Genomic DNA, 20324 nt, shown 5'->3' with positions numbered 1-20324 from the left:
GCATGTATAAATTTGCCACAATTAAGTTCCCTTCATATGTGTTAATTTCCAATGCAATCAGTTCTGCTTGTGAGGGTATATCTAGTTTTATTTCTTTGACTTGTAGATTTTTCATTGTTAAGATTATAGTTCCTTCTCTTTTTGAATTTCTGTTTCTTCTCCATATATTGTATTCTTCTAATTTTAGGGTATCGTTTGATATCTTTGGGGTTAATTTTGTATCAGTTAGGCAGATAATGTGTGGTTCCTTTTCTTTGATATAGTCTACAGTACTATCTCAAATAATGTAGACACCATTCCATCTACAGATGAGTATATCAACCTAACCATTTTGTTTACATACTTGCCATGACCAAAGTCTACTACCTTCCTTCTTTCTGTTCCCTGTTGGTTATGTACCACTTTCTTACCTGCAGTCCAGTTACTTTGTAAAAAAAAGTACTCTTCTCTTCTTCTGATCTTCTCTTGTTCTTTGTTTTTGCCTCCTCCCTCTTCTCTTTTAGTATTCCCAGTTCCTCTTGAGTTAGGCATTGCTTTATCCATACTTTTTAAAATTCCTCTTGTTCCATAAGTTTGTTTGCATTTTTTAGTATTGCCTCTACAGTGTTCACACTCTGGAAGGTTACTTTCAGAGGCCTTAACTTACTTCTCTCATTTCTCCCTAGCCTATTGTGTTCCTGTATGACTTTATTACATTTTTCCTTTGATACTTCTGTCAATATGCTCATTATTTTTACCATTTTCTTTTTGTCTCTTTTAAATTTTGTGTTTTATATTTTCCTCCTCTATACCGGTGATTACTATAGATTTATCGATATCTGCTGAATCTTTGACCTATATTGAGTTATTTTGGATTATTTTTTTCACATCCTTTTTAATGCTTTTTTCTTCAACTCTTGTTTGTAAGTCTTTCCTATCTTTCACCATTTCAGCATACGTAGTTTTCACATCATCTTTATAACTTTTGCATCACTTCAGTTATCTGGGTTATCTTCTCTTCAATATCATTATTTTGGTCTGTCAGAGTACTTGTTTGCCTAACTGCCTCTGTATCATTTTTGAATTCCTCCATAATACTTTTATGGTTGACAACCATACTTGCCATTTCACTGATCTTCCTTTAAGTGAACCTACCTCAGCTGTCAGTTCATCTGTTGTTGTGTCTTTCCTGTTTAATTCCTTTACTAATTATTCATTTTCCTCCTTTTGCATGTGCAGTTGCTTCTCAATTCCATCCATTTCACTCTGAAATGCCCTTTCCAGTCTGTTCACCCTTTCTACTAATTTGTTGAATGTTTCCATTTCGACCAGTTCCTGGTAGGAATCATCCTGTTTTCTAACCCTTTCCCTCTTCCCAGACCTTCCTTATTCACTTCACTTAATATGGTGGTCCTTTTGTGTTAATAATAAGAAAAAAAAGTTTTTCTTACAATTGTGCATCTTACTCGCCTGTGGTGCCGTAGTTGAAACATCTGTGACTTGATCAGTGCATTTAAGCACTAACCAGTTATGTTCTGTTATTTGGGCAACACCTTGCTTAAACTTGCTCTAATATTTTATAATATCATTTAGATAAACCCTGTACAGAGCTTGACTCATATAAAGATACTATTTATGTATAGTCAGTTGTATGCATGAGTGGTCAGCTCAGAGCGACGTGTTTACTCTCTGATTTCTGGTGTCTCTGTGTGTGTGCGTTTATGTGTCTCTGTGTGTGTGTGAGAGAGAGAGAGAGAGAGAGAGAGAATGAAAATAAATGTAAGGATGTGATTGCATAAAAATATGTGTATACCTATACAGAGGTTCAGGTACAGAGCATTTAAATCACATCAGAGACAAAAGTTGTGTGATAAGTCAGTCATGCAGCATTTTTGAGTTGTAGAATGTTATTATTAGTATGGATTTGGTGTAGCAGTGCAGAATAACTTCATCCTGCAGCTTGCTCAATATTGCTTCATGATTTATAGATTTATAGTTTCCTTCTTGTTAGGTATTCATATATTTTTTATCCATCATTCGGCATGTAACAGGCTGATTTTTTAAGCACATTTATACAGTACCTTATTGTTCTTTTAAGGAGATGAGACTTTGCTCAAATTCAAGGAAGCAACTTACCTTAAATAAACACTACAGGCTTGCATTTAAAGACAGTTAATAACTAAAGATCACCTTCACTCATGGGTATGGCCACCTGTTGGCTCAAGTAGTGGCCACCATGCATGCAAAATATTTCCTCTAATTTTACTGTACTTAATATTGTTGTTTTGGCTTTCTGAAACCTCCCCTGTTCATGTTAGCAAGTTGATATGTTACTATGAGGGAATTTTGTCCAGAATGCTGATTTTCTGAATCAGTGCTCTCAGGCTGATTCATTGCCTAAGAATGTATAACATGGCTTTTCTTCTTTGGCTGGCATTGTAATCTGTATGGTCTAACAGTTGCAGTTAGAAAAGTGTGCTGCATTTTTCTTTCATTTATTCATAAAGTTATAATGAGGGGATGGCTCTGTTATCTTGTTGTCTACGATCACTAAGCAGATACTGTTCTTGCTGCTTTATTGAATGATTTACTGGCCTTTCTTGGTGTAATTTCTCAAAGTTCTATGTCCTCAGACAGGCCAGACATAATTTTCATGTGCTTTAAATAATTTGGCAGAGAGGAGTATATTCAGTGAAAAAAATATTGGCTAGGACAGGATTAAGTAATTTTGCTGTAGATAGATAGATAGACAGATCTTACCCTTGAACCTTCTGTAGGATGGTCCTTTGTGTTCCAACAATGGTGCATGTTACAGGGACTGTGTTTTTCACTTGTTTACACATTTTTTTTATATAGCCTGTCTACCATTGTTTTATCACTCCCTATTCGTTTGGGCTTTTTGAATCCTTTCACAATTGTGTTCTCTCACCTCTTCTGTGGTATGACCTGCCTGACACTTCAGAGTTCTCTTGGATCATTTTTTCATTTTAGACGGGTTTCTTTTTTTGTCTGCCTTAAGTTTACTTTGGAGACAGTCTGTTCATGCTAAGTGATACCTTATAGCTCCTTGTGAGCCACTTTACATTTTTCTGCTGATCTTCCCTTCAGGAAGCCCCCCCCCCCCTTTTTTTTTTTTTTTTTTTTTTTTTTTTTTTTTTTTCCCAATTTGCCATACCCATTATGGATGAGTGTTGCTGCTCTCACTTCGGCTTTGGCCCATCCTCTGAGTTGTTTCCTCATGACTGTTTGCCAGGAAAGTGGTGCCAGACATCAGTTCTCCACATCTTCCTCCCATGTTTCTTTCACTATTCCTGTGAGATGCTTTGGTAACTGGCATTTTCTGTGTCCTCTGTTTGGTCTGAGACTCATTTGATGCTTAATCACTAGGACACCTTAGTTTCCTCAGATTTGATTCAGTAGTCCTGGACTGATGCAAGGCATATTAGGTGGGAGGCAGACTACTTTCTTAATCATTACAGTAATCCAGTGATGACATCTGCATTATTTTTGCTACCTCCTCTTAATTGAAAGCAACTTAAGAAAGAGCTACAGTAGTGGAAGGGTTAGTGAAAACTTAGTCACATTCCTCCATTTCAGAAATTCTCTCCTTAGCTGAGTAAAATTGTCTGGAGATGCAAGAATAAGATGGAAAGTACATAATCAGATACAAGGGGTCAGGGGCATATTACACTGGCTTATCCCTCGTGACTTAATACATCCCCAGACATGTCTTTAGCTGGTGGGAACTCTCCTTCAGGTGTCCCCTCCCTCCATGGTATCAAGTTGAGTACAAGGCAATAACATACTTGGCATACTCCAGACACAGAATGACCTACTGGTGCCTGCCTAAAATTTTCCTTTGAATTCCAGAGATGCGTTTGGCTTGTGATGCCTTTTGACTGGACTCAGTGTCTGTTTTGAAGAAGGCAGTGTCATGTATGGCACTTCTAACACTGACTTTGTCTGTGATGTCACTTGTCAACATGACAACACACATGGCGTACTCCAGACACAAAATGACATACTGGTGCCTGCCTAACATTTTCCTTTGAATTCTAGAGTTGTATTTGGCTTATGATGCCTTTTGACTGGACTCAGTATCTATTTTCAAGAAGGCAGTGTCATGTATGGCTCTTCTCACACTGACTTTGAGTCTGTGATTTCTCACGTCAACATGATCTTGCTCGACACTCACCTGTGTTTCTCCTTGAATATTAGAGATGCATTCATTTTTCTGTGACATTTTAATGGTACACAGTGTCTTTTCTGAAGAAAACAACATCATCCATCGTGCATCATGGACACCTCACTCTGACCTCAAGTCCTTGTAATGTACTACATCTTGAAATTATTTGTTGCTAAACTTTGAATAACGGCCTGCAGATGCCTAGCCTGATGCTCTCTTTTGTGTTTCCGTGAACTGTAGAGTCATCTTAGGGTTTTAGGGTCATGATACAGAAAATTCTTTGAGAAAATGTTGTTTTTAATGTGTTGGGTCATCTCCAATCACATTAGCATCTAGGATTTAGCAACCTTTGATAGCTATGAGCAAAAGTCTGGTATACTGCACCTCCAGCACTTTGAACAAGGCTGCTTCAGCCCTGAGAAATGCCCAGACTGCCAGCATATCCCTACAACGTTGATAGAGGAGACAGTTTTCATGGAGTTCAAATTATCTCCTTACAACATTGATAGAGGAAACGGTTCTCAGAGTTTAGAGCATCAGACTCATACACATTAGGGTGTATTGTACTAAAACATACCCAACCATTAGAGTAAATAATTAATTCAGATTAGGATCTTTGGAAAACTATACTTCCCTGGGTTCCTTCCCAATTGTGTCTAGTTATGCTGATGGATGCCATAGATGAGGCCAAGACTATTGCCCAAAGACCTACGAAAATTGTTACATTCACATCAGTGCCAAAGAACTCTTAGTAGTTAAGTGTCTCTTGTATGCGGCTATGTTGGAAGACACACAGCTATCCTTGGGGAGGTTCATAGGTAGGTAGGTAGGCACCTTACTAATAATTTTCAATTAAAGATTCTTTCCCCTGCTGAGTTATTTAAAATACTGGAAGCCTATTCTAGGCTTGGCATGGGATATTTAGCTACGAGTCTTAACACACTTCAAGTTAGTAAGTAGAGCGTTTTATTATAAATTCCTGTCATTTTTTATAAAATTGTGTCACTCATCATAAATCACTCTCATCTTAAATGTCAGGACCAAAAATCATTCTCATCTTAAATGTCAGGACGAACTTGCATAGCCATGGTTTCCTATGCTCCTTTATTGAGTGACATAGGATTGGATGATGATGGATGGATGGATGGTATAAACCTTCATCATGGGCATTACAGTTTTCTCTGCTTACTTTGTAGATTATGATGTTTGCTTTTTTACTTGTTTCATGTATTTTTTTTTTTTTTTTTTTTTTTTTTAATAGTAATAGCACTTTTGTTCAATATGATCTTTATAACAATGATAGTCTTAATGTTAAAAGTAGCATTGTCTTATGAGGTATTGCTCGCAAGAAGTGGCAAGTGTGCCACATCCTTGATTTCCCACTTTCTTGGATTTGAGTAGTCAGTACTGTACTTTGAATTTTTGTATGGTGTATCAAATCAGGGAAATAGCATTCAGAGTTGCATAAGGATGTTGGTAGTGTCCCTCAGGTGCATTTTTCTCCATTGATACAGAAATGACTTAAAGAATGGTTTATCTTATGCTGTGTATACTCGAAAATTTAATCATATCCATGTTTTATATTAATACAGTACTAAGCGTAGTTGCATTATTTGACTAAATAATTAACTATTGATTTTTACTCATTTTAATAATTTAGTAAGCAATACCACGTTGAGTACACCGCTTCCCGTCCGATCAGCGAAGTTAAGCAACGTTGGGTCTGGTTAGTACTTGGATGGGTGACCGCCTGGGAACACCAGATGCTATTGGCATAACGTTCTCCCTACGTGTCAAGTGGGGTTGGTGGAGGAGTAGTGCCCCTCCCTGTAAAAACAATTAACTCTAAGCCTTGGTCACCCCATTTGGGATACATGGCATCTGGCAATGAATGAATGAATGAATGAATAAGAAATTCTGAAAGTACTAAGGGATGTAAAAAGAAGAAGCATAGTTGACAGTGGTATGAGAAATTCTTCCTAATGTCTTACAAGCTAGCTGGAGGAACCTGTCATCTTACGTAGAAGGAAAACACTGGATATATAAATATTTAACTCCGTTAGTGTGAGAGATCTTTCTCTAGTATAATGAAATGATCTGGTGGGATTGTCATTGTTGCTGTTGTTCTTGAAATGGTCCCAGACTTTCGTAAACAATAACCTGATGCATAGGAGGCTGAATTTGTCTTTTCCTTCAATCCATTATTTTTTTTTGTGGGAATAGGGAGGAACATGAAGGGTATTATTTATTTTGTTTTATGTTATTTTATTTTTTTACATAGTAAATGTGCTATTGCCACTGATAAAAATATCATTCCTACTTTGTGATATTTTCCTTTGTTACCAAGTGAGCACCCTATTCCTGATGTTATTGAAGGCTAGACCAACAAAGGAACATAAATAATACATACATATATATATATATATATATATATACACACAGTAAAATCTCAAATTTTGATGGGCATATGTACCAAAAAACTGCATCTAGATTTAAAACATCGAAATTTAAACTGAACTTCATAAGGGAAAAATCAGTTTGGGTCCAGGGCCTCCCAGCTTCACTACATAAAATCATGATTTTTTGCCCACACTCCCTGTAAACTTTATGAACTATAAACGTGGTTAAGTAACTGTAGTTCTGCACTGTATTGCCATACTGTACAGTAGTGTAGAATACTGCAAAATTTATTACAGTTTGTCAGTATCCTGTCACAGTTTTTATTACAGTAGTTACAGCACACTGTACAGTACAGTACTAACCTTAGGTTATGGAATATTATCACTTGGCTGGCTGGTGTTGGTGGTGTGTGGCAGGGGTGGACCACTTAGTTGAAGTAGCCTCCTCTGTGGAGGTATCCAACCCAAATTCTTCAAAATGAAAATCATCCCTGAGTATCTGGACATCTACAGTGTCAACATCTTCCTCCTCACCCTCTTGGATGGTTATATTTTGCAACACCCTAGTAATTGGCCTGAAGAAGGTGATGATCTTTGACTGTTTCTGCTTATGACGCCCGTGACAGCATCAAAATTCGCGATTTTGCATCGAAAAGTGAGGTAGGCAGACCACTCCAAAATGCATCTAAATTCAAATAATCTAATTCTAAACTGTCGAAATTTGAGATTTTACTATATATATATATATATATATATATATATATATATATATATATAAAAACACATATATATATATATATATATATATATATATATATAGATATAGATATATATACATATATATATGTATGTATTTACACACACACACACACACACACACACACACACAGATAGATAGATAGATACAGTAGGTAGGTAGGTAGGTAGGTAGATAGATAGATAGATAGAATTATTTTAGGGTGGGGTGGGGGTACCCAAGCAGAGGAGACCTTTTCCTCTGTTGAGATTGCACTTGGTGCAGCCCTCTAGTTTTACATATCAGTAATATTTGTAGATTGTTTATTTAGCCAGTCACTGTACTGTAGATAAACACTAGTATTCCAGCTGGACCTCATCCTACCATTTGCTTTGACAGCCTTCATTAGGTGCTACAACAGCTGATTAGGATTAAATACAACAGGACTTTTCATATCCCAAAACCCATTTTCTTCATTGGGAGGTTGTGGAAACACCTAACTAGGTATCCCACCTTTAGATGCATGGACCAGCTCCTCCTCTTCACAGTGATTACTTTGCAGTTTTTAAAAATAATAATTTGTCATTAGACATGAGGCTGTATGTTCAGTAATGTTCTACATTGGTTTGGTGATTTAGCAACAGCTCTTCCATAGTACTTAATTATGCACATTATACCACAGTGTCTTCTTGTATATTATTGATGCAAGCTGTGTTAGTATTACAACTGTAAGGGGTACAGTATATAGCATGGAAGAGAGAGTGTAATATGCAGAATAAATCACCAAGGAAGAGGTGCTACAAAGCTTTGTATGCACGTAGAACATGACTGTGTGTCAGTGTGTTCAGGTTGATAACTACTTTGGCTCTGACTCCTCCTGTACACACAGACGTTGCCAAAAATAATAAGATATGAGATACAAGTTCTGAAATGCATTACAAATACTATGCAGTGGAGTTAGAGAACCTCTATCCTTGACAGATGGCGTGTCAAGAAGATTCCCTCATACTACTGCATTGGCAAGTGGTTGATAATAGTGATAGTGGTGGCTGTGGCACCTTTCTTTAACTCTTTAAATATGATGACACTTTTTTTTTTTTTTTTTTTTTTTTTTTTTTTTTTTTTAATAAATGTCAAGCAGTTGTATTCTGCTGAGGAGTGGCGCTACAGGCTGGAGAGGTTAGATATTGTCTTTATTATTTTCATTATTACCAGAGTTCTTTCTAAGTTGAATAAGATTGTCTGGAGGTAGCCTGATTAAATTAAAGAAAGATGTCACCATAGTGAAGGGGTTTAAGTGTCTCCATGACCTGTTAGAAGGAAAAAGGCTTATGGAGTACTCAACTTAGGAGTTTGTTATTTGATTATTTTTCCAAATATTGGTCAGAGTACTAATAATTGTCTTTGTAATTAGTATCGTGTACAGAAAGGGAGTACAGGTATCTCAGAACCCTTCAAAAAGTTTCTTGTGTGAACAAGATCATGCACTTTACATACTTTCCTGATTATCAGCAACATGAAAGAGCCTATTCCACATAAAGTTTGGCATTTATTTATTGTTGAACTATGCTGTACATGTGACATATTCAAAACTAATGAGGAAAGTACCCTACATTGCATCTGCATTAGACAGACAATAATAAGACTCTGAGTACAGTACTGTACTGATTATCTGGTTATGTTTGTAGCTCATGTAAAAATAACTTAGATGCTATAGGCACACTGTATAACAATCATGATAAATAACTTAGATGCTATAGGCTCACTGTATAACAGTCATGATTTTTGCAGCTCTACCATACCACAGTTAAAATACAGTATTTGTACAATACACTGTGTTGTCTCATAACCTCTTCCAACAGCATAGTCAGTATGTGAAACTTACTCATGGAAGAATGGAGTCAAGTATAAGTATCATGGCTTCATTACTTATTATCTTTAATAGTGAAAAACGTGAATTCTCCACAGTAAACATGTGCTTGTACATGTTATTATTTGTTTTGACATACACAGTATTTCAGACCAGTATTTTATTACTTAGATTCCCAAAGCCTTCAAAATGAATCCATTTGTTTGACAATAAATGCAATATAAACACAACTACTAATTGGTTTGAATACTTTATCCTCACACAGTTTCTTAATTGATATGTGGCTGGTAGTCACATTTCTTGATAGGGCTAGTAATGCTTTATGGTTTTGACCATAAAGGATACAGTTGATGGGAACCTTATTTATTTACTTCATTTTCTTCTTGTTCTCTTCTTCTTCTTCTTTTTTTTTTAATAACCGATGAAAATAGTATATAATTTTTAATGTATACAGACCTATGTCATAACTCAAACATGGCTAAAGCAGCTAATGCTTTCTCTTCATAGGTGTTCCTTCATTTATGGCAAGGATGGTCGGCTAGAGAACTTCTCAAAATCCATGCAAGATCGCCTCGTTCGAGAGGTGATTGAGCCCATGGCTTGCAATGGTCTTCGCACAATATCAGTTGCTTATAGAGACTTTGTTCGAGGGAAAGCTGAAATCAATCAGGTATGGTAAAATAGTTTTCTATACAGTACGGGCAATATAACTTTTGCAGCCTTCTTTGCCTTGTTCAGTTAAAAGGCATTCAAAATGAGTAAAGGACCTAAACTACAGATCAGTAGGATGGTTCCAGAAGATTTTAAACATGATGCTTCATCATTTTTCTATAATCCAGTAGACACACAGACAGACAAGTAGACATCCAAGAGTGAAAGCATAACCTTTGGCTACATTTGACTGCCTTCATATTTGAGGAGGAGGATTTCTGTAGCCACATATATGCAGTGGACCATTTCAGATGTTGAATAGACGGCTGTTACTTATTGTGACCAGCAGTGGTGGGCAACGCAAACGAAGAATGACCTTGTGCAAGTGCAATGTGCAATCCACAGTTCACTACCTTGCGCAAGTGCGCAGTCTGACAAATATTTAGGCTGCGCAATGTCGCAAAGTGCAAGCACAAACCATTTGCATATTTTTGTGGGAATTACTATAAAATATTGAGATATTTACATAAAATAGCATACTTACTTTTATTTATTAGTATTTTCTATTATTTGTAATTTGCACAAGTGCACAGTTTAATATTTAGCTTGCACAATGTTGCTAAGCACTAGCGCAGACCATTTGCATATATTTGTGGGAATTACTGTAAAATATTGAGGTATTGTATTTAAACAAATTAGCATACTTTTATTTATTATTATTCTATCTATCTGTCTATTGCCAGGTGCCTAAATCACGTAAGGGGTGGCCACTGGCCACAAACAAGCAACAAATCGCCTCCATGTCACCCTGTCCCCTGCCATTTCACTGCCCTGCTCCCAGCTCACACCCCCCTCTCTCATATACTTCTCCATTCCATCCCTCCATCTCATCCTTGGCCTCCTCCTCCCTCTCCCCCCCTCCACCTCACTCACATACATTCTCCTCATTAGTTTCTCACTCTCGATTCTCTCCATATGACCAAACCACTTGAGTGTGTTTCTTCTAATGCTTCCTATCACATCCACATCCATACCATAATGCTCCTTCACTTCCTCATTTGTCAGTCTGTCTCTCCATGTAACTCCACATGCTCCTCTCAAATAACACATTTATATCCACAGCTCTCACTCTTGACTTCTGTCCCTCCAACAAGGTCAAAGCTTCACTTCCATACATTAGAGTTGGTATCACAATTCCATCATGGAGTAACTTTTTCTCTTGTGGAAGTTCAAACAGAGGAGTGAGTGGGCTGCGAAGTGGAGGGACAGGGAAACAAAGGTTGTGATGTTGCCAGTTTTACTTTTACCTGCATTTTCGCAAGACGTTGTATTTAATAATTCAGTATAGATATACAATAGCATGTGTAATTTCTTACAAAATTCACTAAAACATATTATTTAAATCAAATATCCACAGCCTAATAAATTATTCGGCTGTGGGTATTTGATTTCAATATGTTTTAATGATTTTTGTAAGGAATTGCAATTGCTACTCATAATAAATGATGTATTTTTAATTTATTATCTACTAATAATAATTTTAAAAATATTAAAATACATTATCTTTGTTGAAGCATTTTAAGAAATGCTACTACCCTCCATCCCTCCCGCCAGAACCCTCGCGACCCTCCCGAGCCTCCCCCATCCCTTGTCCAGACATATGGGAAGCTCCCTAGACCACGTGTCCCTTGGATTGCGCAGTGCGCAAACCACAGGACAGGTGCGCAGGCACAAATTTAGTTGTGCAAGTGCAACTAAATTTGCGCTTGCACACACTGCCTTTTCATGTGCGAAAGCACAATATTGCACATGGTCTCGTTCGGTGCGCAATGCGCAAACGATATTCACCGGAGCGCAACGGTGGATGTGATAGGAAGCATTAGGAGGAACACACTGAGGTGGTTTGGCCATGTGGAGAGGATGGAGGGTGAGAGACTGATGAGAGAGTGTATGTGAGTGAGGTGGAGGGGGGGAGAGGGAGGGGGAGGCCGAGGATGAGATGGAGGGATGGGGTGGAGAGGTATATGAGAGAGAGGGGTGTGAGTTGGGAGCAGGTCAGTGAAATGGCGGGGAACAGGGCGACGTGGGGGCGATTTGTTTGTGGCCACCCCGTACAGGATTGAGGCATATGGCATTAGATAGATAGGATACAAAAACCCACACTGGCAGACGAAAAAAGATGTATTCCAAACAGTTTCGGCGACAGCTGTCGCCCTCTTCAGTGGATCTACAGACCAAGAGTGGTACATACAAATGCTGGAAAATATTTTTAGATCTAAAATATCCCAGTTGGTTTATAAGGCAAGCGTATTTTAAAGCCAGAAAAGCCTTTTTTGTACCTAGACCAACATCACAAAGTCGGCAAAATAAGCCATACATCACAGTTCCGTATATGTCAAATCTTAGCTTGGTGAAGTCTGTGAGTCATGATTTGGATGTAAACATTGCATTTAGATATACTTCCACCTTAAGATCAATGCTGGTAAAGAATAAACCAATTAGTAACAAAACTACAGGGGTACACAAAATTCCATGTAGAGACTGTGATTTGGTTTATATTGGTGAAACGGGAAGGGATTTGGACACTCGCATTAAGGAACACAAGTATGCTTGTAAGATAGGCAACATAAATAACGTAGTGTATGTTCACTCTTCAGAAAACGACCATAGAATCGACTGGAATTCTAGCCAAATATTGTACAAATGTAGTAACTATAAGAAACGTAGGATTGTGGAAGCCGTATGTAGAGAGAGATATAATAATTTTAACCATAGTGAAGGAATGTATAAATTAGATCCAGTGATGAGAGGATGAGTGGCAAGGTCCTTGCCGCCCCATGTAATCCCTCACTCAGGTCGTGGACAGAGTAGAGGGAGAGTCAGGTGAGGTCACATCAGGTGTGGTTGGGAAAACGTGTCCTCACCCTGCATATAAACAGCTTCTCAGCATTTGTATGTACCACTCTTGGTCTGTAGATCCACTGAAGAGGGCGACAGCTGTCGCCGAAACTGTTTGGAATACATCTTTTTTCGTCTGCCAGTGTGGGTTATTGTATCCTGTTTCATGGTCACGATAGTGTGACTCTTCAGCCGTAATTGATAGATAGATAGAATTGATAGCAACGGTGCGCAGTTGTGCTTTGCGCAAGTGTTTGGGCACCTGCCCGGCACTGGTGACCAGCTCTTCTTTGTTGGAAGATTGCCGTTTCTTCTCTCAGCATAATAATATATGTACTGGAATATTGTAATGCAGCTTATGAAGTACTGTACTAAATATTCTTAAGTTTACTGCAAAGTTTATTTCCCTGCTGACTATTTAAGGGGTTCATTCATGAACTGATTAATTTTATCTGGCACTGACCACAAAAAACCTAAATTATCCTTACAAAACTTAATGGATTGATTTATTTCTGTCAGAAATCTCTATTGATATTGTGATTTGAATGGAAATACTTGTATGTCTGTATTGTAGGAAGAGTTCAGATGATGTCTTCTTAGCCATGTCCATGATATTATTTCACAGATTAATCCTTTTTCCTTTTTTTTTTTTTTTCCCCAGTAACATCCAGCCTTCTGACACATTGCTTACTACTCTCTTCATTCCATCCCCAGCTCATCTCTAGCTCTTCCATCCGCAGGTGCACTTTGAGAACGAGCCCAACTGGGATGATGAGGACCACATCATCAATAACCTAACCTGCCTATGCGTGCTTGGCATTGAGGATCCAGTGAGACCCGAGGTGCCTGATGCCATACACACGTGCCAGCGGGCGGGCATCACTGTACGCATGGTGACGGGAGACAACATAAACACTGCCCGCTCCATTGCTTCTAAGTGCGGCATTTTGCGCCCTGGTGACAACAGCCTCATTTTAGAGGGTAAAGAGTTCAACAGAAGAATCAGGGATGCTTCTGGGAAGGTGAGATGCCCACTTTATTGATAGGGTTGGTATTCAAACTGTATTTTATAGTGGTGTACTATCCTGCTTTGATTTGTGTGTTGGAAACAGGGAAATTGTTTATCCTGATAAGTTCTGCATGTATAGCTTTATAGTCTGTGGAATCATAAGTAAGTTTCTACGTGCCGTATGTGTAATTTGCTTAAAAAGTAAAAAAAAAAATAAAATGAAATATTTTTCTGGTCATGACAAAAAAAAAAATGAATGGGTTAATGGAGAGTTTTTTAATTCCTATCACCCTCTCCCAACACCTTCAGCGAGTGGATATAAATTTTGTTCTTGCCATCATCAGACAGTTTTATTAAGCTGTGAAGTTTTCCAACTGGAAGAGTTAGATATAGGGACTCCCGTACTACAAGAATGCTCTCCTAAGCTGATTCAAGTTGTCTGGTAACAGGAGGGAATAAAATGTTGTAGGTGATGGTGACAATGATGATGATGATGATGATGATGATGATGATGATGATGATGAGCCCATTACAGGTCCAGCAGCACCTGATGGACAAAGTGTGGGTCAACCTACGAGTGCTGGCCCGGTCCTCCCCCACTGACAAATACACACTGGTGAAGGGCATCATTGAAAGTCGCCTCAGCTCCAGTAGGGAGGTGGTGGCTGTCACAGGAGATGGCACCAATGATGGTCCTGCCCTCAAGATGGCCGATGTTGGCTTTGCTATGGTAAGGATGCATTGATTTGAAAATATATGTTCATTGATTCAGGATTGGAATTTTAGACCTGGGTTCCCTGCAGTTCCGATTTCAAAGGCAGTGGTTAGTATTATGACGTATGAAGCTGCCAGCCCAATAGCTTTGTGGTTTTAGTCATGATGTGGACAGCTGGTGCCACATTACGTGGGTGTCCATCCACTCATTTTGGATTGGTATGTTAAATGAATACTGAAGGTAATCCCAAGGGGAGGTAACTGTGGTTATTTGCGTGATGCAGTATACCAGGAAAGTGGTTGAATAACCCACCACAGGCTCAAAAGCATAAATTATGGAGCAAATCATCTTGCTACTCAGTGTGTGTTCCCACCTTCACCTTTGCTGTACAAGACTGGATGATGGTTACATGAATGATAGCAGTAGTAGTAGTAGAGTAACGCTGATCTGTTTGAGTGGACCCATCAACTGCTTGCAAAGAGTTACCTCTGCAGATCCATCCCATGCAGTGAGCTGATGCTGCCATGCAATGCACAGCACCTTGCCACAGAGAGGCATGGAGAAGAGTTTAGAGTTTTTTTTTCCTAGGTGGATGCTGCATTTACATCTCACCAACCAATTATTAGGAGCACCATAGTGGGCTCCACATAACTGTTATTTGGTTATAGGTTACCACCCAGTGCTGTAAATGGTTTCCTAAGTTACTGGAAACCATTAGGCATGCCTGTGAGGAAGTCAGGATTTTGGTAGCTTGAATGGTGAGTGAATGAATGTTTGACTCATTCATCTGGGCAGACGTTTGTTAGTTCTCCCCCAATCTTTTTTTTCACTCTCTCTCTCCCCCCCACTGGACCCTACCTCAGCCCATCCTTAGATAGGAAAAGAGGACAAGGTGGTGGTGTTGATGATGATGGGAGTGAGTTTAGTAAATAATGGTTATAGGATGAATTGATGATTTTTGCAAGCATGAGCAGTGCACAGCAGGTGCAGGATGGTCTGCAGGTCCCTGTAGTAATTCGGAAACAAATGAAAGGCAAACTCGTCTCACAGATCACAGGCAATTCCTCCCCCCCCACACACACACACTTTTTTTTTTTTCATTAATCAATATCTGTTTTTCCTCTAGAGGAAGGTTGTGGATATTCCATGGAAGATCAATTTTCAGCTACATATGTAACTGTTAACAAAATCAGAGTATAGTTTTCACTCAGTTTTAGTTAGATGTATATGACTTGGGTGATATATGTAGAGCTTTCCGTAGATCCCTGAATTTTCCTGAGATTGTTGTTAGTGTGACAGGATTATAGGGTAGAGTAAGTGACACTGCCCCATTGTAACACTGCTTAAGATCTGATAGGTATCATATGTTGTTTCTCGATTTGGAGTGTCATTGAATTCTTTAGAACTTCAGGGGTCTGGATGATGATGATGACAGCAGCGGCAGTGATGATGATGATGATGACAACAACATCAATGACGATTGATGATGGTGATGGAAATTAATGTTTGTCTTTTTTCATTTGCAGGGTATTGCAGGCACAGATGTAGCAAAGGAGGCATCAGACATCATCCTTACAGATGATAATTTCACCTCCATTGTGAAGGCAGTCATGTGGGGCCGCAATGTGTATGACTCTATTGCCAAGTTTCTGCAGTTTCAGCTGACAGTTAATGTTGTTGCCGTTGTTGTAGCATTTGTTGGTGCATGTGCCATCAATGATAGCCCTCTCAAGGTAAGCTTGCCTTTGTAATGATCTAATCATATATCATGTCTGTCTGTCTGTTCATAGCCAGATGCCTTAGTCCTGGGGAGGATGATCACTGTTCATCTCACACCACCCCTATTCATGTACCTCTCCATCTTGTCTCCCCAATTCATCCTACATCTCCCTCTCCCCCTCCACCTCAGTTGCATGCATACTCTTTGTGAGCCTCTAACCCTGTAATCTCTGTGTAGCCAAACCACCTCAGATACATCTAACACATTTCAGCTTATCAGCCTCAAAACCACACAGTGCCATACACTGTTCTTAGAAAGTGCAGTTCCATTCCTCTCACTCTGATTAATGTCCTTCCACCAGAGTCCAATTTCACCTTCCAGCATTAGAATAGGGATCACAGTACTGTTCTGCAATGGTTTCTTTACTCCCAAGCTTGCCTTCCTGTTTGTTGTTACTGCCCTCAATGGACCTGCAGCTCTGAAGCCATGCTGTACCCTGTTGGTGTGAGAACCAGGAGGAAGATGGAAACATTGAGGGCAGCTTGAGATTTATTCCAATAGGTCCAGGCAAGGGTGCATCCTCTCTCTAGCATGGCCTGAGTCAGACTGCCAACCAAGCCCCAGGCGCGGGGTGTGGCGAGAAAACTTCCATTGCAAATACAAACTCCAACACCTCCTCTCCATTGCAGTGAACTCCCCACTTCCTGCAGTATTGATACAAAACACATTGGTCAAGGAGGAGGGAGGTCACTGCAATAACAAAATAATGGGTAGATACTGACACTCATCACAACTTAAGACTAGGTGTTACATGACACAGTGCTGGCAAAATTTACATGTTACATATATGCTGGCATAAGAAAGGCGTAAATGAAACAACGATAAAGAATTCAGTCTAGTATCATGGTATGAGTGCAGTAAGGTTAAACTTATTACAAAACATCTTAACATGCCTAGGGGTACAAAACACTGCAATGTCATGGTACATAGTTTTCTAGGTGTCTTGGGGTGTGCCTAGTGTGCCGTAGCCTTTCCAGGGGAGGGAGAGGCTGAGGGGCCTCCCCCCTGCGGTCATCTCCTGCTGGGGACCACTGTTGACGTGCGTGGTGGGTGTCTGTTCCCCTGTCTCCTCGTAGGGACGGAGGTGGCAGAGGTTCCTGAGGTAGGCTCACCCACTGCTGTCCAGCTGTACCAGGTAATTCCTTGGGGTTGGTGTGTCAACAATAACCCCTACACAGTCCCACTGTCGCGTCTCCTGGTTCTATAGGTGCACCCGCTGGCACAGCGGGCCCATCCTTCTTCAGGACCACCACCATATGGGAACATCACTCTGTGGGTTCTCCAGCCAGTATGGGCTCAATGATATCCTTCCTTATGTCCTTTTCCAACTGCTGGCGAACTTCATCATAGAATTGGTGGGGGACGGACGCTGGTGTGTGCGCTGCATAAGGCTTTGAACAGGGATGCAAGTGGTTGTTGTGGGCTGGCCCTTTCATCTCCAGCAGAGGGGCACAGTTCACAGTGAATGTTGTGTGCCCAAAGTGCTCCAGGAACCACTTTTCCAGCAGGTTCATATTTTCTTCCGTCATGGTGTATGTGGGAATATCGGCTTGGGCTGGGATTGGGGGCTCGTTTACCTGTTCAATGGCCCGTACAGCCGCAGGCATGTTGGGGAAGTTGTGTGGCACCACGCCCAGCGCTTTGCACATCTGCAGTGACAGATACAGCTGCTGCAACCTATCAATGAAGTACAGGTTCGCCATAGCAGACCTTCCACCCACATTGAAGTGGCATTCCTTGCATCCCACAATGTGTATTCTCCTGCCCGAGAGGTGATTACTACTCACGGTAGGTCTCTGTAGATTTTGCAGGGTCAGCCCGAGGCCCCGCATGAGGTGGGGTCCCACTATGCATAGTTGTGTGCCCGTATCGGCCACCGCCGACATCTCGCATGCTGCAGGTGGGTCGTCACACTTGTCTTCCACCCTGAGGCACACTGATGCCTTGGCACTGACTCTTATGACGCTGCCGGTGGTCTTGGCAGGGCCGGGCTGCTCTACCGACCTACACACCCACTGGAAGTGGCCAGCCCTCCTACATTTGCAGCAGGTGGCCTTGATAGTAGGTCACCAGTGCTTCCCGTTGCACTTGCTGCTGCCGCCTCTCAGGCAGCCCTTTGCTGGTGGGGGAGGGGCACGAGGCTGGGGTGGCCCTGCATCCACGTGCCGTGCCCAAGCGGCACCAGCCGCTTTCGTTTCCTCCTCGTCACCCACTGAAACATCTGCCACACCACTATGGCTGCACACTCCCGCCATTCTCTCCGCCAATTTGAACACTTCACAGATGTTTTGTGATTTCTTCCACAGATTGCAACATTGAAAGTTGCCTTATCACTTCTGTTTTCTTACTGAGGTTGCACAGCCCCATCACAAGCTTTTCCAGAAAGATGAAATCGTCGAGATTTATGAAACACTGGGGGCACTTAAAATCACACACTACCACCATGGCTCTACATTTTACCACACATGAACACACACTGTCATTGGGCTCCTGCATGTATGTGAAGAAGTCTGATCATGCTCCTACAGTGCACTTGGGGCCCACCACCACACTCCTCATTATGATGATGGTCTCTTCTGTGCACATGGCCTCGAATCTATGCTTGGTCACCCTTGTGTCCACACATTGCTGCAGTTTGGATCACACAGCAGTCTCATGTAGCCAGCGGCCAAGGGTGGGACCAACCTGCAACCACTGCTGTAGCACTCAACGCCGTGGGCCCATGTCTCAAACTGAGATGCCGATATTCCCATTGTAGTCTTACCGGGAACCACAGGTGGTGTCAGCACTCGCCACTGGGCCTGTGCCTTCAGGTGCAGGGTTAGGTAGGCTGTCCCCATTCATGGAGGTTGTAACTAGGGTGGTGGCACATTGTACATGTCGCTGCGTACTTGGTCTCCTGGTGCCATGCGGCGGAACCAGTCCTTTGACTCTGGGTTCGCCCACTTGAGCACTGGCGGCGCCACCCCTGGGTCACCCGTAGAACTCCACTGTGCCATGTTGGGGTGAGAACCAGGAGGGAGATGGAAACAGTGAGGCCAGCTTGAGATTTTTTCTAATAGGTCCAGGCATGGGCACATCCTCTCTCTAGCATGGCCTAAGTCAGACTGTCCGCCAAGTCCCAGGCACAGGCGGCGGCAGGAAAATTTCATGCGCAGATACAAACTCCAACATACCCTGTCTCATATTTAACGCACTAAACCCTTATTCTTTTTCTTCTCACAGTGCCTTGATATATGAAGACATTTTCTCCATATCGTGACTATTCAGCCTCACTAGTTATACACTCTCTGCCCTCAGTCCTTTCAGAAAACCACATTTTCACTTGGCTACATGTAATTTCATTTTAATTTCTTTTGTGCAGTTTCAGACTCATTCATCAAGTCTCGCAGCTTCCCCATATCTTCCTAACACCGGCTGTGCTGATTCTTTGTAAGGTAGTTTGCCTCCCCTGAGTCGTTTTATAACCATTGTAAATTGTACCTCATAGTTATGAGGTTTGCGTGTGGCCTGTTCAGATCTTCATTGTGCCTCATGTGAGGTCTGCAGCTTGGCAAGGGTTAACAGAACAGTACAGTATCAACAGCACACAACAGTACATGTAATTTCTACACCCTACCCTCTTTTGCAAGGAATACTGCAACATCCACTACCCTATCTTATATATCTTCCTTAACACCATTCACATATATATAGTGAACAGCCACAGAGACAAAACAGCCATGTCTCAGTCTAGGATTTGAGTAAAAAAAAAATTGCTTAGTTAATTTTCCATGCATATTTCTACCATTGCACCCACACTCTCTTAACAGCATTCAGCAAATTCCCATGTATGAGTTCTGTCCAAAAAGAAACCTAACTTTTTAAATACAGTAGTGCACCAACTAGCAAGTGTAGTGTGATCACGATGGGAGCGCTTTGTAGTGGCAACTTTGCGCTTTAGTTTAACACTGGCTGCATCACACCATGTCATACTTAATAATATCATGCAAAGGAGAAATAAACCTGGCAGTGAACAGAGAGGCATAAGGATGGGTGGAATGAATGGAGGAATGTTGTAGTGGAGGCTAGGTACTAGTGATATTGGAGGTTGACTTTTGC

At 40.8% G+C, this 20324-nt stretch overlaps 1 protein-coding gene and 1 non-coding gene across 8 annotated transcripts in view; both read left to right on the top strand.

Annotated features, from left to right (window-relative positions):
* Positions 1-20324, top strand: part of PMCA (plasma membrane calcium-transporting ATPase 3) — a 485021-nt gene that overhangs the window by 425906 nt on the left and 38791 nt on the right. For all 7 annotated transcript variants that reach the window (XR_013899883.1, XM_080283982.1, XM_080283980.1 and 4 more), the window contains 4 exons: positions 9678-9840; positions 13460-13741; positions 14264-14458; positions 15970-16176. Coding sequence is in view for 6 of the 7 variants with exons in the window: in XM_080283982.1 (XP_080140108.1) it covers positions 9678-9840; positions 13460-13741; positions 14264-14458; positions 15970-16176 (847 nt within the window). In the remaining variant the exon portion in view is untranslated. The remainder of the gene's footprint in view (positions 1-9677; positions 9841-13459; positions 13742-14263; positions 14459-15969; positions 16177-20324) is intronic.
* On the top strand, positions 5822-5939 carry LOC145414487 (5S ribosomal RNA). Its single transcript, XR_013899905.1, has one exon. It is a non-coding gene; the product is annotated as a 5S ribosomal RNA (ribosomal RNA).

The sequence above is a fragment of the Coenobita brevimanus genome, chromosome 99 (assembly GCF_032717465.1).
Source record: "Coenobita brevimanus isolate Jiangsu-jjx chromosome 99, ASM3271746v2, whole genome shotgun sequence".
In the NCBI taxonomy this organism is placed as follows: Eukaryota; Metazoa; Arthropoda; class Malacostraca; order Decapoda; family Coenobitidae; genus Coenobita; species Coenobita brevimanus.
The sequence above is the reverse complement of the archived record's forward strand: the minus strand, read 5'-3'. Positions and strand labels throughout refer to the sequence as shown.